Source organism: Mobula hypostoma, chromosome 3 (assembly GCF_963921235.1).
Source record: "Mobula hypostoma chromosome 3, sMobHyp1.1, whole genome shotgun sequence".
Classification (NCBI taxonomy): domain Eukaryota; kingdom Metazoa; phylum Chordata; class Chondrichthyes; order Myliobatiformes; family Myliobatidae; genus Mobula; species Mobula hypostoma.
The window spans coordinates 40931096-40954391 of record NC_086099.1 but is presented as its reverse complement, the minus strand read 5'-3'; the positions used below and the strand labels follow the sequence as shown (position 1 = coordinate 40954391).

Sequence of the window (23296 nt, the reverse complement as noted above, 5' to 3'; positions counted from 1 at the left end):
CTGGGTGATTTTTCACACAATGCATGTAAATGTCCATATTTGTGTAAATAGTGGTTTCTGTGAAAGGAACACTATATGAAAAGAAAGGGAATAATTTAGGTACACCAGATGAATTTGCTTAGTATTGTACTTGTGTATATGGTAAGAATTTCAATGTACAAAAGAGTGTCATCATCACAGTATTTCATTTTGATCTTCACACAGTGGTGTATTTTAGAAACCAACTATAAATTAAAAGGCTTTGAAGCAGGAAATGGACTTAGTGAAAAGGTGGTAGATATTAAAAAGTCAGTTAATTTACATAAAAAGGAGTAACATCAATCCCCATGGCACACTGCTTGTTGCACCTTGCAAACCCAAGGATGATCCATTTCCTATTGACTGCCAGGTGACTTTGAATTTTTCTACATGCCTTGCTATATTGTCTTTTGCTGTAACTTGTATTTAATTATAATTTGTGATTACTGCATCCTTACTTACTGCCTGTTGCAGCAATGAAGGTCCTCCATCTCTGAGAATATTCAGGGCTTCCTTCATCATGTCAGTGGCTTCCTTTCAGTATTCACTACTGTCAGTCACACAAGTCCTGGGTGGAGACTCAGGAATACTGTCACACTCAGATGTAGAAGGATTCTGTTTCCGTAACAATTTTGTTTTACCATTCAGGGTTGTTAGCCCTAAGCTGAACCCTGAAGTCTAGGGGACCGGTGGACCACTCTTAGTCTAGCCTCTACTGTTTGGCATGAGTGATCCTACCAAGAGCCAAAGCATAAAGCCTGACTCCAGCCAACTTAGTTCTCTGGGTCATTGAGACACACAAGCCTCCAAACCCAACAACAAGGTTGTGGTCTTCTTGGAGGATTACTGCATCCTGGTACATCTTAAAAATGCATGTTAAAGAACAGCTGACTCATAGTTTTCTTGACAATTTAATAAATGCAACAATTTTGAGGGCATCTTTGTGGTAAATTCTTGGGTTTGAAGGAAAACAGTACATTATGTTAAAATATAAAGTTGAGCAACAGTTGGCATGAAACTAAAATTTGTCAATATATGAGAAATGTAGAAACACGAGAGTGGAAAAGGAAATTGAGAACTGTGATGCATAAAGCAAGAACTAGAAATGCAAATTGCAAGGATGAAAGGTATATGTAGATCTGATGTTTGAAGACAGTTATTTTCTTATCTTTAAAACATGGAATGAAAATATGCCTGGAGCATCAGTGAAAGTTGGTTGATCTTTTAAATAATAGTAATTTATTTGCCATTGTATGAAATGGAAGTATATGGAACATTTTATACTGCAGCCTTCAGGCATTCCAAAGACATCCGTAACACATTTCGGAATGTAAAGTGAGACCCGGGTTTCATGTTGATAGTAGTAATCCCTTGGGTCATTGCAGTTTTGGTTTCCTGAAGGTGTCCAGCATGATATTGCTGCAGTGCTCTGGAATCATGAACCACTTTCATAATCGGGCACATAGCATAGCTGTGGGACATAGCTTCGAATAACGATTAAATCTTGATAATAGCAAGGACGTAAACAAAAATGATACCAACAAAATAGAAGATCAAAGTGAAAAATAAAGTTGTCACCAAACAACTTGGCAAGATATTTCAGAGGAGTTTCTGCTTTGCCTCAACCTAGATGGTATACTACAATTTGAAAATGGTCATGAGATCAAGTTCTGTCAAACACTGCAGGGTTATCATTAGTATTATTGCAGTTGGTGCAAAGAAAATTTTGAAAAGTTCCCAGATGGTCAGTTGCACTGCCTCAGAACCTTGTGTTTAAACTTTTTACAGGGAGTTGACAGGTTCTTGTTCAGTTTGAAAGCTTTAACCAGTTGTACCTCCCTGAAGGCTTATCTATATAAACTATTAAGTAGCAGAGTTATACCAGGAGTGTTGGGTTCAGTCTCTGGCCTGTGTTGAGTTAACTGATCCTCGCCATCTTAATGAAACGGGTGTTGTGCTGCATGCAAAGGCAATGCACCCCAGGATCAAAAGAATAATTAATCTCTTCATCTTTGCGCTTGTTTTGTGTTGTTATTTATTCTGAAAGTATGTTTTCCAAGTGCTAACAAGGTAAGTTTAATCAGTGATGGTTCTTGCAGTTGAACTGCCGTCTGAAAAATGGCGACTTACTCATAACGGAACCAAGCATGTGAAATAAAACCTGAGGTGCGTACTTAGAAATTAAAGGTTGATAAGCAGTTCAGTGAATTGCTAAAGGTCAGTAATTATATCTCATGATTTGCTGGCTTATGTTTGTATAAACAGCAGAGTAGAAATGTTTATACTATTATCATGAATAACATTCGTGTTAAGACATGATTGTTTTCTTGTTTAAAAGTTATGAAGTCATTTGTGTTAATGTGGGATGAAGAATAATAAAATACAGTTGCAACTAGGTTTTCTGCATGTAGATCATTGTTTTAGCAGTGTATTGTTATGAAATTAGTAGGTATGTTGATGTAATACCGAAAACTTAACCTGCAGTGATCTTCAGCGAATCTTCTATGGAAATTGATCATTTTAATTCTGCTATGCTCCTATGCAACATTTGTGGAATTACTGCCTGGTTAGTAATTGTGGAACTATTGAGTAACTTGTGTATGCTTGGTTACCATTTGCAAGCTGGCAGTGAAGCTGAAGGCTAATAACCATACTATATTGTGCTTTTTCAGTTGTGTGTCCCTGATTAATTTGAGGGATGTATATGATGTTACTTTATACACATTGGCCAAATTGTGCATTTCTTTGCCGCACCCTCCAGTCACTAAAGTATTGTGTGTGCTCAATGGAACTTTGTACTTCAAAGATAACCAAAGAAGGATGTGTTGTAATCTGTGAGAAAAACCACATTTAATTTGTTCAGAATAGGTCTGCCAGTCAACAATTTTTTCCATAAATAATTTATTCTCAATTTATGATGCGTTTTGGATTGGGACATTGCTAGCCTCACATGTTTTAGGAGATCATGAACACTACCTTTTAGATGGATCTCAATGAGATAATTGGCAGATGGAACCATTTCAACTCCCCTGTAGATGTACATTGTTTACTGAGGACAAATAAGAGAGTTAGTCCTTCTGAATATTGAGTAGGATTGCATACTTGGAATGAATCACAAGTAATCCCTTAAAACTGTTTCAGAAATTTTCTTATGGTTTGTGGATGACTAAAGAACCTGGTCTTGGGATCAAAGAAATTTTGGCAGGTATTTCAGGTAGTCTTTGAAAGCAGTGCTAGGCTGCATAGCCATGAAGGAGCTGTCTGTACTTGTGTTTATCTGCACTAGAGTGAGACTAATTTACTCAAATGGCGTCACTCCATTGTTGGAAAAAGAAATCCAGGTAGTCTTGTTCTAGGGCATTGCCCCAGTGTGTGGTGTTGATCCAAATTCTCTTCAATCATTTTGAGCTTTCCTTTGAAGCATTTCTACTTTTCCATTCTCTTTTTATAGACTTGATGTAAGAAGTTGCTTTTTTAGATGTGTATTACACATAGTGCCTTCCCCACTTAAGTTGATTTTAAATAATCAGGATCTCAGCACTGAAGGTTGTGTTGCAATTTTTCCAGGTTATGTTGACGATCATCCGAATAAAATGCTTACAATGGCGTTACAGGATCTTCCAATATTTTATGCAGTTCATCCAAGCCCTGTAGCCACAGAAAAGATGGAGGTTACTATGGCTTTGCAGACTGTTTGATACATTTTTTGTGTTTATTTCACACCCTGCCTGCCAAAAGGAAGGCCAGCTAGCCCAATTGATTTGTACTTGAATCTCGACACCTTTACCATTTTCCAGGGGTGGGCAAGGTACTCCTGCATTTCTTTTCCATTGATGCAAAACTACTTTGCCAGATCTTTCACTAACTGGAGTAGATTAGTGGGAATATTTTGCCGACATTCAGAGCTAGCTCTAAGCTCTTATAAACTTAAGAGAAGTGGTTAAGTGCTGATTGTGGGCTCTTCTCTGAATGTAAAGCTACAACACAATCATCTGAGAACTGGAATTTAATACTTATTGTGATGTTAACTTTCATTCTAGCAGAGATGAGAAAAGTTTGACAAAATTGACTACAATCTGATTTTTGAACTTGGTGCATTGTTCGAAATTGTCATTTTCATAGCTGTTTTTTTTAAAAAAAAAAGTGGAACATGTGCACAGTTACTGTGTTATACCAATATAGATAGCAAAGGGTTCAGAGATCATCCACTGTATAGCTGGAGGCAGTTACCTGATCTTGAAGAAGTCTTATGACAGTGGTAAAGTTGTTTGGGTATCTAAACTTAATCATGAGATTCTGTAGGAAAATCAGTTTAATGAGAGACAAAGGCTTTCATCAGTGAAGGCTATGTACAGCTCAAAATCTTATTTTTGAGCATTAACCTGGTTCTACTTGGCTGTGGAAAAATGTCAAAACTGTCTTGTGTTTGTCTGAAGACACATTGATACTCTTGAGATACCACCTCTGCAAGCGAGAGCTGATAATTTAGTAAGAACCTTCTCAGCAATGAAGAGAAAGGTGACGATTTGGTATTGTCTTCCCTTTTTTAAAAAAAAGAATTCCTGGTAGCATTGCACAAGTCCGTGGGAATTTCTTCCATCCATCAAATTTAAGGGAGATACAATTTTTTTTATATAAGTAATCCTTGTCCTGGTGTCAATATTTCAACAGATCTATCATAAGGAGCAGATCAATGTTTGATATTTCTTCATTTTGTCAGACGGATAGTCAGACCTCTTCAAATTTTGCTAAATTGGCAAGAGTTTCTCATACCCAATGCTAAGGAATAGACAATGGTGTTGATCATAATCAATTCAATATTTAGAAACTTTCAGAATTGTTTCTTCCATTACTCTTTAAAGGATTCATAATTGTTTGGAAGGGTACCACCCTATTTCCTTCTCTGCATTGTGAGAATCACACAAGGCTGGTCTTTACAGAAAAAGATGATGCATTTCATGAGTGACAGTGAGCATTTGGATTTCTTGTGATTGGACATTGAACCCATAAACACTACCTCACCTCTTTTTTACTGCCTTTTTTTGCACTACTTACTTAATTTAACCATTATTTATATATACATATTTACAGTAATTCCGTTTTTTTCTCTATTATATAAAGTTAACAAATTTCATGACATATCCCAGTGATATTAAACCTAATTCTGATCACCCATCATTTTGTTTAGTTCGGTCCTCATTTGAACTTTTGTATTGAGCACTTGGGGGAAAGAAGTTCTACTTGTGACTGTTTGATAAGTAATTTTGCCAGTTACAGAAAGTGTTCACTTCACTGCCCAAAGTTATAATGGACAAGTGTGGGTCTTCCTGTACTTTAATGTGGGGAATCCATTGCACACAAGTAGCCACAAACTACTTGGCAAGATAGGCATCTATATCCAGAGCCAAAAAGTCCAAGATGATTGAGGATTCCTTTCCCATTGCAAGTGTTACTTACCATCACAGCAGTTGCCTATCTGCCTGCTTTGCTACTGAGGCATTCATTTTGGGCTGCTTTTTTTTTGGCACCTCAACACCTTATGATCTTTAATGCAGTACAAGGTGGCAGCCCAGAAAGGAAATTTGAAGCATTGAGCAGGTGGTCTCGGATTAAGATCATCTGAGGGAGACTACAGGATTTCTTTATATCCAGGTTTACACTGTACATGCTTCAAACACATAAATAGCTAGTAATCACATTGGAATGCAGCGTTTTGAAATACCATAACTTCACACCCATTTTATTCATATGCTAATGAAATAAAACTACATATTAATTGCTATGTGATTTTTTTTTGTATTGGAGGTATTCATCTACATCTTAGGCATCTCAAAATCTCAAAGATTTTTATTGAAGTGGACAGCAAATGAGTTGTATTTTATGTACTCGCTTAAGGAGGATAGCCTAGCAATTCACTCAAGCTTGCTCACTAAAAATTCAGCCCAGAGTAAATGGTGTAAAGTAAATTGGGAAAAACCTTGATCTCTTCTGCAACATCTGTAAACATTGTCTAAGGTGGAACCATGGTCTGTCCATTACCAGTTGTAGTCTTAGTGCGTTTCCTGTTCTTTCACTGAAAGTTGGGTGAAAACTTTGCAGTTAGCAATGCTAACAGAAAAGTCAAACTTCAATGGTATACCTGCAATAGAAATGGGCTGAACAAATAAAAACTCGTTGAATATGTTTTAAGTGATGACTGGGGGTGTATCATGGCTGTACTACAATCTTGGGATCAGATTACTTTGTAAACTATTTGACGTCATCCAAATCCCTCAAGTATGTTACAGATTTGTAACCCACTGCCAGCTGTTTATTTTCCATGTATACTTCCCAGATGGTGAACTGACCTTTCTGATTTTTCAATTAGAAACAAAATATGCAGATAACACAAAACACGTGTTGCACAAGTTTGTTGCAGCAGCCATAACATTAATATCTGTTTGTTGGTTGAGATGTTTTGCTGTTTATCAGCTCAATATTTAAATGTCATGGTACCTGGATGAAGTTTACCACTGGTATAAAACAACTTCATTATGTAGTCTTTAGAGCAGGTAAGAATAAAGAGTGATGTGAAAAGTATGTTCTAAATTAGGATTAGAATCAGAGTCATATTCAGGTTTAATATCATCAGCATATGTCGTGAAATTTGTTAACTTTGCGACAGCAGTATAATGCAATACATGATAAATATAGAAAAAACTGAATTACGGTATATATTAAATAGTTAAATTAAGTAGTGCAAAAACAAATAAGAAGTAGTGAGGTAGTGTTCATGGGTTCAGTGTCCATTTAGAAATCGGATGGCAGTGGGGAAGAAGCTGTTCCTGAATCGCTGAACGTGTGCTTTCAGGCTTCTGTACCTTCTTTCTAACAGTAACAATGAGAAGAAGGCACGGCCTAGTTGGTGGGGGTTCTTAATGATGGACACCCCTTGTCTTGGATTCTACAGAGTAGAATGAGTGTAAGTAAAGAAAAACTGTTATCTGCAGTAGAAGGGCTGAGAATTCAGGATACAGAGATTAAATCAGCTTTATTTCCCTTGAGTCCTGACGAAGGATCTCGGCCTGAAACGTCGACTGTACCTCTTCTTAGCGATGCTGCCTGGCCTGCTGCGCTCATGAGCAGCTTTGATGTGTGTGCTTGAATTTCCAGCATCCGCAGAATTCCTCGTGTTTATGCTTTATTTCCCTCGTGTACTGTACATTGAAAAATACAGTGAAAAAGGGCGGTATGGTAGCATAGTTGTTAGCATAACACTATTACAGCAGCAGTGACCCAAGTTCAATTCTCGCCACTAACACCATCATCCCCACAATCCTGATTGATAAAGTACAGAACGTGGGCCTCTGTACCTCCCTCTGCAATTGGGTCCTTGATTTCCTAACCGGAAAACCACAATATGTGCGGATTGGTGATAATGTCTCCTCCTCACTGACGATCAACACTGGTGCACCTCAGGGGTGTGTGCTTAGCCTACTGCTCTACTCTCTCTATATTCGTGACTGTGTGGCTAGGCATGGCTCAAATACCATCTATAAATTTGTTGATGTTACAAACATTGTTAGTAGAATCTCAGATGGAGACGAGAGGGCGTACAGGAGTGACGTATACCAACTAGTGGAGTGATGTCACAGCAACAACCTGGTACTCAACATCAGTAAGATGAAAGAGCTGATTGTGGATTTCAGGAAGGGTAAGACGAAGGAACACGTACCAATCCTCATAGAGGGATCAGAAGTGGAGAATGAGCAGTTTCAAGTTCCTGGGTGTCAAGATCTCTGAGGACCTAACCTGGTCCCAACATATCAATGCAGCTAAGAAGAAGGCAAGACAGTGACTATACTTCATTAGGAGTTTGAAGAGATTTGGTATGTCAACAAAAACATTCAAAAACTTCTATAGATGTACTGTGGATAGTATCCTGACAGACTGCATCACCGGTTTGGGGGAGGGGGTTGGCTACTGCACAGGACCAAAAGAAGCTGCAGAGGGTCGTAACTTTAGTTGGCTCCGTCTTAGGCACCAGCCTACAAAGTACTCAGGACATCTTTAGGGAGTGGTGTCTCAGAAAGGCAGCGTCCATTATTAAGGACCCCCAGCACCCAGGCCATGTCCTTTTCTCACTGTTGAATCAGACAGGAGGTACAGAAGCCTGAAGACGCACACTTAGCGATTCAGAAACACCTTCTTCCCCTCTGCCATCCGATTCCTAAATGGACATCAAACCCATGAATACTACCTCACTTTTTTAATATATATTTCTGTTTTTGCACTATTTTAAAACTATATGTATACTGTAATTGATTTATTTATTTTTCTTCTATATTATGTATTGCATTGAACTGCTGCTGCTAAGTTAACAAATGCCGTTGATAATAAACCTGATTCTGATTCTGTCTGTAAGGAATTTCTAAGTTCTGCCCTGTAACCATGTGGGTTTCCTCCCACTTTGAACTGACTTGGGTTAGTAGGTTAACTGTTCTCATGAGTGTACTGGGATGCATGGAAGGGCCTGCTGTGTGCTGTATCTCTAAGTGAAAATGAAATGCATCATTGTGTCGAATCAAATCAGCAAGGAATGTGCTGGACAGTCCACCAATGTTACCTGGCTTCCAGTGCCAACATAGCATGCCCACAATTCACTAACCTGAACCATGCATCTTTGGCATGTAGAAGGAAACCCATACAGTCATGGGGAGAACATACAAATTTCCTTACAGCAGTGGAAATCAACTCCAATCGTACAGCTGATGCTATAAAGCATTGCACTAACTGCTACGCTACCAGTAATACGGTTGATCAGAGAGCCAGCACCATATCAGGAAACAATGTTAAAAAGTGAATGGTCATAATTTAGCTAGAGTGTCTGCAAAGGTAGTGTGACCAGATTCAGAGATATTCAAAGGAAAATTGAATAAATACTTGATGATAAAAATAGGGAAAAAGCAAAGAAGCAGGTCATGTGGATAGATATAAAAATAGCTGGCACAGATTGCATAATTTAAGAGGACTCTTTCTATGACTTTATGATACTGTATAACATTGGAATTAAAGGAAAACCCTAATACTTCTGATACTAGCAGAAACATGATATGCACATTTATATTTCCTTAATTTAAAATGGGATAGTGCTTTAGTAAGAAAAGAAAGACAGACACTCTGTGTAATATTAGTGTTTTTAATCTGGCAGCTTTATAAATGATACTTTAAGGTTAGAGCTGTGTACTTGCATAAGATAACATAGAACGGCACAGTCTGTGCCCTTCGGCCCACGACGTTGCGCTGACCAGTTATAAATCTATTCCAGTATCAATCTAACCCTTCCCTCCTAAACGGTCCATAACCCTCCAATTTTTATTACATCCAATTAATGAATCAAAACCTAGCAATGAATGATAGAATTAGGAAATGATTGTAGGAACAATGGAGATAGAGAATATAGTGTTGCTATCTGGTAACAACTAGTTAATATATTTTTTAAAAAACTATCTTGTCAAGATGGTGTGAAAAAATATTTTGTTGGAGCTACAATCTCAAGAACCTTATTAAGATATGAAGGTTGGGAGCTTTTAAAGAATCTTGTTTTTTTTCCCCCCCTATAAAAAGAGATGTAAAATAATTGAGTTTTCACTGTGTAATGTATTAACCAGCTCCTTCCCATACTAATGTATCATTGATGCAATCTTGTCACTCAGTAGTCAAAGGAAGGTATTGTCAGACATGAGGAAGAAGTCAAATTACCCTCAAGGAGCATGAGGCCCAGTGGAATATGTTTGCAATGAATTATGAACACTCTCTTTTACATTTTATTGGCTTTTAGTTGAAATAGTGAGCCAAAGTTAAGCTGTTAACTGATTAACTTGACATTTCTAATGTTTGAAACACTCGAGATTTGCTGAAGCTTTCTTAAATTTACCTAGTTCTTAATTGCATTTTATCCCCTTTCATGGTTGTATTTGAATTTCATTATCAGAAATTCTAAAATGTGATAAACTTTACAAATCATCTGCAACTGAGCTTTACTTTAAGTCAGTAAGACTTCCAGGGTTGTGCTCTGTTCTGAAGACTAACTTTGTAAAGTGATCTTCATAACACACAATACACAGCTGTGAACTACAAGCCTTGAAGTTTCTAGTCTTAACTGTTAAGCAAGATACAGGAAATGTTAGTGGTAACATTTGTATGCTTTGGAGGCAGAGGGCCAGTTGTAATATAGAAAGTCTTTTAAGTTAGTCTTTCCTTGAGTATTTCTCTGGTGTATCACTTTGTACAGTAAATAATAAATATGGAAGAGTGAATGAACCAAGAATCTGCAGTGAAATCCATACCTATGCTTGATTACCATTTTTATTCTGCTACCATTCTGTGTCATTGGAAAACTATGCAATTACAATTTCACCAGGCAATTATCAATTTTCTTAAAATGTGTTGTTTTCTTTCAGATTAAGAAATACTTTGAACTGGAACCACTTGCAAGAGGGCAACGATGGATCCTTCAGCCTTGCTCTGTAGAAAACATGGATGCTGTAAAAGAAGGTTTCAATCAGTTTATTAACTTGCTTGAAGAGATTGATTAAGAGCACACTCCAGGAAGATTATGAAAAATGCACTGACCGCCATTTGAAAATTGGAATGGAACCTTTCTCTGAATCTTACACACTGTACTGTAAACTTTAATAGAATAACTTTACTGAATGTTCATTTGAAATGTTTTATATGATCCACTTCCTGCATATCATCATTGTTAAATCAGATTTTAAACAAAGCTAAAATATCCCAAATGAACTGAAATACAAATTTAATTTAAGATGGAATCACCAACAGTACTGGACTTGTTTACTTCCTGTTTTCTACTACTTCCATTTTACTATAGTTGCATGATATTTTGGTATGTGATTATTTGTACTACTTTAGTGATTGGAAATTTGAACATGATCAGTGATAGCAGTTCAGAAGAGCTAAGCACTATTGGTATTGGTCTGCATTGATCCGTGAATATGGCACTTTGCTTCTAATTATTTCTGTATATTAGCATTCACACAATGTGAAGTGACTGAACAGTATGCATTGTGAATGTGCACTTGTAATTCTTTCTGAAAGAATGGAATATCTCAGCATTTTAATATTCTATTCATCTTCATTGATTAGTATTGATGCTGTGAGATGTTAACTGCTATCAGGTTTTTGAAATTGTGCCAGGCAGGTTCAGAAATTCTGTATAAAGATGGGAAACAAACTAATGTGATTTGCAGAAATATTTTTTTACATTGCTCTGCACATTCTGTGCTGTTCTTGAAAAAGAATGGATTTGATAACACAGCATCGTTAAACAAATCCAATCCATTGACAGAATACCAAGCAACTGTTTGCATTGAATTAAGGATGTTTTTGACAAAAATTTTGGTCTCAAATCTTTTGTTTGTTTACTATGGATCAAAATTATTTGTTTTGTGATATCATGAGGAATATAAAATCCAGCGTTTTAGCTAAAAAACCAATAGTACCAATTTTGTCTTAATTTCAAAATTATTTAATATAATCATCCAAGGCTTTAGCTTTAAAACATTTTCAGTATTGACGACACTGTAGTAGATGTTGCTCGAACCATCTGTCAAATGACCCTTTTTGTGTGTATGTGTGTGTGTTTAATGTATGTGTGCACCAGCCTTGCACTTCTTCTCAAACCTGAGAGTGTCTGCAACTCATCAGTAAGCTGAATGAAAACACAATCAATCAATACTCACCAGCAGCTGTTCCTGACAAGCCTCTGTCTGACGCCTAATGCCTTCCAACTGTCGGCATGATTCCCTCCCCGTCTACTACCACCATACTCTGTCCAACCATTCACATTTGCATTCTCTTTTTGCTTCCAGTTTAAGAATTTGAGATCGTGTTCTCAGATTCTTCTGCTGAAATTTGTATTTTCAGATCTCCTTTCCAGTGTTTGTCATATACAGTATCTTGTTGAGCATATTATAAAGCTGGTCAATTTCTGTGGTATGTATGTTTCTATTTTATAGTAGCCTTTCTGTAATTCATTGTATTTATAGAAACTTTGGTATTTTTTTATACATCAGTACACTGCAATTTTTTTTAATGAGTAAAATCATTCATATTACTAAAACTTTTTACCTTTTATTATTGACAATATGTATTGCTAGTTCAACTAGCATATAATCTTTGTACCAAATATACAGCTACTATATTTAGCCAGTAACTGAACAGTATAGCCAAATAAATGGGAGGTTATTCTCTAATATCCATTATTCATCAATAACAATAAAGGTTACTGCTGAATGGAATTGCCTGGTTTCAATTAATCTCCAAGAAAAGGACAGTGTTTAACTTTCCAAATCAATAGTAAATGTGCAACATGAATCATTAGTTTCCATTACAATGTTTCTTTCTATATGAGGTGATTTTCATGGATTAAAATGTTATGTAAGTGGCAAAAAGAGTTGCTTTATAATGAAATGGTTTTGCTTTTATTGTCCATTGACTGCTAGGCTTTTATTTAACTGAAAATAATTTTCAATTTTAATAAATATTTGCACATATAAAATTCTTTTAAAAATGGAACAGAAAATATCATAAAGGTCGGTCTCCTGTTTGAATGTGCTAGTTCCAGCAATACTTTGTTAGAAGCAGATCCTTGTCTTGGACTTTATCACACTAATTTCCTAGGTTATGGTTAAATGAAAAATAAGGTCCAAGATCTGTCCATATGTGCTGTCTTTCACACATCATAACCATCAAGAGTGAAAATTGACAGTGCCATGCGAACAACTTGATTGTCTGCCATCTTGATCATTGAAACATGTGAGAGAGATCCCAGAATGCATTTTAATACAACAGCATCATGTTCATGATTTCCATTGTATCACTGTCGGAAAATTGAGATAAAGGGAGAAAGGAAAAATAAAAATCACCGAAGTACATATGTACATAACAACTAGTAGTACAAGGCCAAAATTGGTGGGAATAGTTTTCATGTCCACCCTGTCTGGTAGAAAGGGGTTTCTACTCATCTTTGACCTCAAAAATCTGTTTGAGGCCTACTTGAAGGGGAAAAACGTAGTGCTTATCACACTTGAATTTGCTGTAAATTTCCGATAATTTTCAAATACTGCAAATGGATTTTGTGTTTCATTTGAGAGTTTAAAAAACAAATAATGACAAAACATGTTTAAAAGTAATGAATATTTTCGATGATCTGCTAACCTCAGCTACTATGGAAAATGTACACCCTTTGAAAATACAAGCTATTCCATGGTGCTGAATGTTAGTGGGTGCCTTTGATTGAAAATCAAAGAAATTCAGGATGCAATTCAGAAAGAAAATCAGAAAATGCTCAAAACAATCAGCAAGTTAGCAGCATGTGTAAAAAGAGTCGTAGTTAGTGTTTCAAATCCTGGAGTATTATCAGAGCTGGGAAAGAGAGACACAAGATAGTTCAGGTAGAAGAGAAGGTGGAGGAGGTTAGGGTGGAACAAAGGCAATTTTCTAACGTGAGACCAGTGACCTAATGTTACACACACACAATGCTGAAGGAACAGCAGGTCAGTCAGTTCTGTGGAGAGGAATAGTCAATGAAGAGGCTCAGCCCAAAACGTCGCAACTGGAAAAGAAGGGAACAGATGCCAGAATAATGTGGGGACAGGAGTTGCTGGTAGCAGATAGGTGGGATGGAAAGTCGGGGGTGATAGATAGAAGTGGTAAAAGACTGAAGAAAAGGAGTATAACAGGAGCTGTCAGTCGACCATGGAAGAAGGGCAAGGTGGGGAGGAACCAGACAGAAGTGATGGACAGGAGAGAAAAGGAGTAAGAGGGTAACTAGAATGGGGAATGGAAAAGAATGAGGAAGGAGGGAGAAATTACTGGAAGTTAGAGAAATTGATTCATACCATTGGGTTGGAGGCTACCAAGCTCGAAGGGCTGGTGGTGGTTCTCCAACCTGCGTTTGGCCTTATGGCAGTAAAGGAGGCAACAGAACAGATGTGTCAGAGTAGGAATGGAGAGTGGAATTTAAATGTATAGCGAATGGGAGATCCTGCCTTTTGCAGCAGGCAGAGTGAAGGTCAATGAAGCAGCCCCCCCCCCCCCCCATTCTATGTCAGGTCTCACCAAAGTAGAAGAGGCTGCACTGGATACAATAGATGACCCCAAAAGACTTGCAAGTGAAGTGTTACCTCACCTGGAAAGACTGTTTGAGTCCATGGATGGTGGTGAGGAAGGAAGTGCAAGTGCAGTGACCTAACATAGCAGGTAAGGGCAGTTAGGATCAGATTAAACCGCTTTGTCTGTGTAACTTGCTGCTAATGTTGTATGTTCTGGGTAATTTTGTAGTCTGGTTGATTTGGTAGGCCAGACTATTTTGAAGAAAAAAACAAGGCCAGCTAGTGAAATAGCCAGTTCTACAAACAGTGAGAATTAGCTAAAGTTATAGAATTTGATACTGAGTCCTGTAGGTTGCAATGCAGCCAGTTGGAACTTGAGGTTTTTTTCATCAGGCTTGCATTGAAACTTAGTACAGAATCCCACAGGCAGAGTCCAGGTTGGCTGTGGAATGGTGAATGAAAGTCACAGGCAACTGGGAGCACAGGGTCACTACTATGGACTCCGCTTAGGTTCTTCACAAAGTGATCTCACAATCTGCATTTGGTTTCTCCATATAGAGAAAGCCCCATTATGAACTCTGAATGCAATGTAGTAGATTGGAAGAAATGCAATTGAATTACTGTTTCACCTGAAAAGATTTTTTGACTCTGAACTTCTGGTTACCTGCTGTTTTAACAGCCCCTTAACAGCTATATTAGGTCATTGTGTTTCACCCAAATAAGATATGTTCACTTCTGTCTATTCATCTCCTTCCTCCATCTTCTCTACCACCTAAACTAACTCTTTTCAGATGAGGTGTGTCACACACCTAAAAACATTAATTGTTTTGCTTTCCACAATGATTAAAAGCAGCAAATGCTTTGAAAAACTGCCTAACTTGCTGAGTATTTTAAGCATTTACTATTTTTATTTCAGAATTTTAGATCAGTTCATTTTAATTTTCATTCTCTGTATATATTTCAGTTAACATTTCAAGTAAAGGACCCTTTTGTAAGAATTGAGAAAGAAACATGTTATCTTAAGTTGTATAGAAGATGAGAGAGGGATCACCTATTTTGAATAGTTAACTAGTTGTGTCTTTGTTGTTAAACATTTTGCTTTGAATAGATGCTGCTTATTGCCTTTCCAGATGTGAATGAGAGGTAAATATCTTTATTCAAAAGAGTCAAGTCATATTAACTTCATAGTATTCAAAATATAGTGGATTATTATTGCTTATCAATGTGAAATTGTTGATAATTTGTGATTATACCTTTTATATAACTATGTAAAGGAAATATCTTTCCCCAATGCCAACATAGGGATATTGCATTGAGGGCCTGCTTGATAAATGCCTGATGTGTTACTTCTATCCTCATTTTTAAAAGAAAGTTTTTAATAAAAAACAGTGTAATGTTTGCCATTCATGATTCTAATTTGTGTCCCTTTAAAAGTAATGTAGAGTTGCAAAGCACTTCCGTGCCAACCTTTTAGCCCAGCTCCGCTTATCTGATTTGCTCACATCAAGCCTGTTTTTATGCCTGTTTGAATGCTTCTTAATCTTAGTGTTCATACCTAATCACATTGACACCTCAGGCCAGATTCAAGTCACTCTTTTAAAAAAAACTTACTTCTTAATTCCTATTTAAAGTTTCTTCCTTTCACCTAAACCTATGCCCTCTTGTCTTTGATACCCCTATTGTGGGGAGAAAGATTCTGTCTCTCTACTCTATGTAAGCCCCTTTATAATTTTATATACTTCTGTCAGGTCACCCATGGGGTGTCTTAAGGAAAATTAGCCCAGCGTATACAAGGTCTCTACATATAACTAAAATCTTCTAATCCGAGTGAATCTTCTCTGCAGTCTCTCCAGTGCAACCACACCCTTCCAACGATGTGATGACCAGAAATACACACAGTACCTTAAGTTACATCTAGTCAGTGTTTTATAATGTTGCAATATAGTGTCCATTTTCTATGCTTCCATCTATAAAGACAAGCATATGCCATGTGCTTTCATCAGCAGTCTATTTATCTATGTTGCCACTTTCAAGGAGCTACGAACTTAAACCCTAAGGCCCCTCTATCAGCATTCCTCATTGTCCTGCCAGTGGCTGTATAGTGTATGCTCCACCACTATTTGACTTCCCAGATTATACTTTTAGGTAATGAAATGTACACTTTGTCTTTTTCTGGATCATGTCTATTCTACTGTGCCTTAAGGAAAATACTCTTGATGGTTAACATGTAAATAAGCTTTTAATTTCAATTTCCCAATTGTTCTTAACTAGCAATGCAGAAAATTCAGTTTTTATATTGGCCAAGAAAGCACTCTCCTTCATCAGAAGGCTATGGAATTCAGCATGTCCCCTATCATGGTCACAAGTGTTTACATATGCATCACAGCTTTGTATGCATTTCTTCCCTAAGACCACAAGAAATTGCAAAGAGTTGTCAACGCAACCTAGTCTATGATGCAAACATCCTCTCTTCATTGACTTGGTTTAAGTATTCTGCTGCCTCAGAAAAGTTGTCAATGTAGTCAAGGACCACCCCAGATGTTGTCTTCCCCTTCCCATTAAGTAGAAGATGCAAAAGCTTGAGAGCACAAAGTTCAAATTCAAAATAAATTTATTATCAGAGTACATGTATGTCACCATATAAAACCCTGAGATTCATTTTCTTGCAGGCATACACAGTGAATCCATGAAACACAACAGAGTCAATGAAAGACCATACCTAACAGGATGGACAAACAACCAATGTGCAAACTGCGCAAATACAAATAATAATAAATAAACAAGCAATAAATATTAACATGGGATGAAGAGTACTTGAAAGAGAGTCCATAGGCTGAGGGAACAGGTCAATGATGGGACAAGTGAAGTTATCCCTCTGGTTCAAGAGCCTGATGGTTCAGGGGTAATAGTTTTCCCTGAACAGTTGGTGGTGTGGGTCCTGAGACTCCTGTACCTTCCTGATGGCAGCAGTAAGAAGAAAGCATAGCCTGGGCGGTAGGGTTCCATGAAGATTATGTTCCTAAGACAGCATTCTGTGTAGTTGTGCACAATGGTGGGGAGGGCTTTACCTATGTTGGACTGGGCTGTATACACTACTTTTTGTAGGATTTTCTATTACCATGAGCTCAAGGACAACTACTATCCCACTCTCAAGCTTTTGAATGGACATAGGTTAAAAAATAATGCTTAAGACTTCATTCTTCTATATTATGACCCTTTCACTTTCTTTGTCTACCTGCACGGCACATTCTCTGTAAATGCAACACTATATTCTTCATTCTATTTACCTACAGAAACCTTGATGTACTTAATACAAAATGGTCTGTCTGGATGTCACGCAACCAAAAGCTATTGACTTTCTCTTTGTACATGTCACAATAGAAAACCAATTCTAATCCCAGTTTATGCAAGGTCAAAATCCTATTTAATCTTTCATTGCCAACCATCCTCACTTTGTTATATTTCAGCTCTTGAGTTCATACATTAGCAAAGGCACAAATGTAAGATTCCAAAAGTACTTTATGGTTATATCCAAATACACATTGGATATTGATATCACTTGCTCTGCTATTGCATGATTGCTAATTGTGTGCAGTTTATTTTGATCTCATTCTGGTTGGAATTTGTCCTCTAGGTAAGGTTAATCAAGGTCAGTTTATATGTTGTTGAACGGATATTGACAAGCTTGTGAATTTTAATCTCATGGAAAATTATTGTGATAATTGTAAAAACCCAACTTGCTTATTAAAGTCCTTGAATAACATAAGCCAGTAAGTGTACATGGTATGGTCCATATTATTTGAGTTATATGGCTAACTCTTAAGACTTGTCTACTTCTTGAGGAAATCAGGAATAAATAGTAGATGTATTACTGGCATTTCCCAGATTCAGAGAATAAATATGAATAAAAAGTCTTTTAATACTATTTGCTAAAATGACATCCTTCAATGCAACTGAACTACTTCCAATGTTAAGCAAGAAATGCTTGCCTCTGCAGATGAGCGCAATCTATGACCTTGTCAAAACATCCACTATCACACTGGAAAAAATTGACAATGGTTCTGATGTGCAAGTTACAAATATCTTTGGTATAGCATGTCTTCTGTTAAGAACTTCCTCTAAATGGACTGAATACATACAGGTTGTCATTGATCAGGTAATTCCTGAATAAATTACTATTGAAGAACAATTGATCTTGGAGTAGACTTTGGGTGCACACCCTTTATAACCCAAATGTCTTTAATGGAAATTTCTACAAGTTCAGTATCAATGTTAGCACAATGCCTTACAGCCACCGGCTGTAAGATCAGGGTCTGATTCCCACTGCTATCTGTAAGGGTTTTGTGTATTCTCCCCATGACCGCATCAGTTTCCTCCCACATTCCAAGGATGTAGGTTAGAGTTACTGAGATGTGGGCATACTATGTTGGCGCTGGAAGTGTGGCAACATTTGTGGGCTGCCCAGTACAATTCTCACTGATTTGATTTGAAAGAAATGCTGCATTTCACTGCATGTTTTGATGTACATATGACAAATAAAACTAATCTAATTTAATAATAGATGTCATTATGGTTGTTGGCAATAATACTGAGTTTACAAAGCTATTGCCGAAATGGTCATTGAAATTGTGCTTTTCTCGATAAGTTTGAAGGATCTTAATCATTTCTAAAATCTCCCTGTATTGAGGGCCTCCATCGGTCAGAGTTTGACCATGGATATTGCATCCTGGTTGTCTAGATATGCAAGCCCAGGCAATACGATATGGAGAGCGAGCTCCCTCTCTCCATACATCTGATGAACCCAAAGGAACGGCAGAGACCAGTACAGCTTGTACCAGCAGTGTCTCAGGAGTTGCCAGTCAGCATTGAACTCAATGTAGGACAACATTAGGGACACCAGCTCTGGATTTTTCCCTCAGAGTTTACTCCCAAAGCCTTCCTCATGGGCGGGTATTGCCACAAGGCAGCAGAGTTTTGAGAACAGAGTTTTCCTTCTAGATAAGCTGTCAACCACAGCCAATGAGCCCCATCTGCCTGAAGCAACTAGTTTTAAGACACCAGTAACCGACCTTTGCCCCTTATCCTGTCGATAGAAATGATTCCACTAGGCTTAGTAGCTAAACCACACGTGAAAGCCAGGAGCTGTACTTGGTTGTCAGAGGCTATTTGGGCGCCTGCCATTGGGAGCATTTAATAGTGGAAGCTTGTCCCCATTACCACCCCTGGCTATAACAACTGTAAGGATCCCTGTATTAGTGTGCTTCAAAAGCAGTTATGATCTTCCAAACTCATAAAAAAATATGAAATGTTATATGCAATGATGTATAGAAAATTATACAGTATTTTATATTTGAAAAGAGGTGTTTTAATTGGATATGAGGTATCCTGGCAGTTAAATTCACCCATAACTTCGAAATGCACATGATTTCCTTTTAAACAAAATTTATTTGTATGTAAGTTCATTTGCCAAACAAAGACCAAGTAAGATTAGGTTGGTAGTACATAAATAGCAATGTTATTGCAAAAATTAAGAAAAAAAGACTTTGGACACGCATGAGAATTTCGTTGTTTTGACTCTGATTACTCAGTATTTATTAACAGTGGCGAGCCTGAAATAAAAAGCTTTGTCTAATAGTGGAAGTCCCTGACAGTTGAAAAGATTTCAAGGAATTTGTTTTCTGAGTCAACTGCAAACTGATATGGCACTTAACAAATCAGCTACTGTGATTTAATTCCTTTAAAATAGAGGAAATATGTAGTTGATAATGTATTTCTATTATGGAATATAATGGAGATGGTGTCTATGGAAACTTGCTAGATAATTTGATAAATTTTGTGTTCACTGCCCTTTATGGGAGAAATCTGTAAATTATATGTAGATTTTGCAGCATATTGGTTTGAATTCACACCAAAGGTGCTCTTAGTTAGAAAGACAATCAGTTGCTGATATCTGGATGTTTACTGTTATTTGTAATAAATCAATGACATCTACATTACAAAGTCCTTCTCATTCCAAGTAGACAAACACAAATGAACAGTTAACACACCCAATTGGGTATTTGGTAGAGGATAATAATGGCATATTTTAGGATGTTCTACAAATGAAATGTTGTTAGAATATCTATGGAGATTTCCTAACTTCTCACTTTAGCTGCAGCAAGTCAGGGAAATGATCATTTGTACTGTTTCCATTTTTTTAATTGAAAATATAAGAGATTGTGAAACCCCAGAGCAATTCAGGGAAATGTCTGTGACATCATGCTTGATGATGTTAGAAAAATTAAGTATTTAGTCAATAACTACTGAAGAGTTACGAGGTCACGTAGTCTGAAGTGGTCAAAGAAGTATTTGATAGTCAAAATAAAGTAATGAAGTAAACTCAGACAACCACAAGCTCATTACCCTTTCATTAATAGCTGACAAAATATTGAAGCTGTTTATTTGAAGATTTACTCAAAGATTTTAAATATCATTGCAAATGGCAGCCAATGAGGATTCAGAATTGAAAACCACTTCCGAATATAAATATTTACAAGGAGCTAATATATCTTGATTTCAAGCTTTATGGGGGCTAAAATGCGGGATTTTTCCAGGAATGTGATGAAATAATTAGGTAAATCCATGAGTTGAAGGTTTCAGTAACAGGTGAGCTGAGGCAGTGATAATGTCAGCTGGAAATGGGTTATCTCTGTAATTTAGACACAAGGGACTGCAGATGCTAAGATCTGGATCAAAAAGCAAACTGCTGGAGGCACTCAGTGAGTCAGACAACATCTATGGAGGCAGAAGTATGGTCAACGTTTCGGGTCTAGACACTGTCTGGCCCCTTGAGTTCCTCCAGCTGTTTGTTTTGGCTGCCCTAGTAATGATGTAGCTTGATAGACTGCAAGTTCTGCTCAGGAGTGGGGAGTTTCATTTTCCCAACATTTCAAGTTTTAAGCATTTGACAAAAGTGTACCTTTCTTCTTCGGCATTCCCTCAGGATCAAAGCTAACTTGTCTCTACTCCGATTCTGACATGACTAATGAGATGAAAGTGGAAGCAGCAAATGCACAGGAAGAATAAGCAAGTGCATTTTAGTGTTCTCTCCCAGCCAACAGCGTCAGCACAGGGATCTGAATTACGTCTGCTCAGCTCCATTCAGAAGGTCATATTGTTCACGGTCCTGAAACACTTGAATTCTTTAATTCAAGGGGCAGGCAATACCTGACTGGATGAGCAGGTCAAGCAGTATCTGTCGTGGTGGGAGTAGTGTTGGGGGTGCCGGGATGATATGCCAATGTTTTCAGTCAAAACCCTGCACCGCATAAATTCACCTCTCTTTATCAGCCCCATCCCATTAACTTCCCATTACAGTCACCCAAATTATCCTGTTCATTTGAATAGATGAAGAGGGAAAATTAGAAAAAGTATATCCGTAGAGTACACTGTAAGTATAACAGCCAGTGGACGGAGGAGATGGACAAGACCATGGAGGGGACTGAAAACCAAGATAAGAATCTTCTCAGCATAGAGGGTACTGATAAATGAGATTTGGTGCAAATTGGAAAATAGAAAATCATGCCTATTCCCTCAAGCTGTCATGGATACACTCTTTCCATGTTTCTCTTTTTCACTTTCTCTCCCACCCTCTCTGGCTCACTCCCTACCATGAGACTGTTTATTTCTATCCATATTTTCACCCTCCCCACCACCTCATTTCCCACATTCCACCAAAACCTCCCTTCTTTCCATGTGTCCATCCATTTCTCCCTTTGCACCCGTTAATGTTACTTCTGCCCCCAGGATGGGAGGTAGTTTGTTATCAGTCTGTGAGTTTCCTGTTACAAACAGGATTTCACATTAACCTTCTGTTCCTTTCTTCCTGATGTATTTACCCAGATTCTATTTGAATAAAAGTTGAGAAGTTATATAACAAATTTCCACAGATTAATCTCTCCCACCACACTGCATTACTATTGGGTGGCAGCTATAGGAAAATATTAACCAGGGGGTGTTGGGGAGATCTGTAGATAGGATCCTTCATACACCAGCTTCATGCCCCTAATAGTCACTGTGCAGAGTAAGACCATAAGACGTAGGAGCAGAATTAGGCCGATTGAGTCTGCTCCACCATTCAATCATGGCTGATCCATTTTATCTCCTCCTCAACCCCAGTCCCCGGGCCTTTTCCCAGTAACCTTTGAACCTTTGATGCCATGACCAATCAAGAACCTATCAATCTCTGCATTAATGTTACATACCTCAAGGAGATCTTGTGACTGCTGTGAGAATGATGTAATCATTTTGGAGGTCACCTGATGTAATTTTCCCACCGGTGTGAGGTCACGTGATGACATGTTCACCACGGGTATAAAAGGGAAGACCCCCGGTGACGCAGTTAGTTTTCCAGTTAGAACGTCAATGGGATACTCCGCTCCGCTGCTTATTTGCATTATGACACCGTTTTGATTTTAAACGGAGTTTTATGTTCTAATGTAAGGTACAGAAGTCTGAGCCAGCAGTTTGACAATCGCTGCCAGGTTTGTTAATGTATCTTATCAGTAGCATTGAAGAGTGAAGACGGGACCCTGAAGGAGACGTTCGATGGGTTTGGAAAGGATCGACCATTCTTGAATTCGTTCCAGAAAATGATCTGCATGAGATAGCCTCTGCTAAAAAGGAAGTGGAAAAGGCTGTGCAGGATCTATTCTACGGAGGAGGAAGGTCAGTGCCTTTTAAAACCATTTTATTTCCATCATCGTGAATCCTGTGGACGAGGCAGGATCTGACTGAGAGTGGCAGTGACATCGTGTCTTCAAGGAATTCGTTACTTCATGGAAGTGTCTCCTAATTGACTATATAAATCTCTTGGACTTTAAAATTTACCATAAAAAGAACTGTGTTTGAATTTATCGCTTTAAGAACTAGTACTGAGTAGCAGTTTACTGAATGGCTACATAGCCGTTTACTTCCCGTTAGGGTTTTCATTTTTTTTATTAATTGTTTATAAAGGTTTAATAAATGTTTGTTTGTTTATAAATCCTGACTTGATATATTCATTGTTGCCGATCACGTGACATTAAATACTCCCAGTGACCTGGCCTCCACAGCTGCGTGTGGCAACAAATTCCATTAATTCACCACTCTCTGGCTAAAGAAATTTCTCTGCAACTCTGTTT

The 23296-nt window shown here is 37.7% G+C and overlaps 1 protein-coding gene across 5 annotated transcripts in view; it reads left to right on the top strand.

Annotated features, from left to right (window-relative positions):
* LOC134343948 (ADP-ribosylation factor-like protein 15) overlaps positions 1–17854 on the top strand; it is a 278874-nt gene extending 261020 nt beyond the window's left edge. For 2 of the 5 annotated variants that reach the window (XM_063042915.1, XM_063042914.1), the window contains exon 5: positions 10461–17854. In XM_063042915.1, the coding sequence (XP_062898985.1) occupies positions 10461–10595 (135 nt within the window). In that variant the 3' untranslated portion in view covers positions 10596–17854. The remainder of the gene's footprint in view (positions 1–10460) is intronic. The other 3 variants (XR_010017347.1, XR_010017346.1, XM_063042917.1) reach the window with 3 other exon arrangements.
* Positions 17855–23296: the final 5442 nt, after the last annotated feature.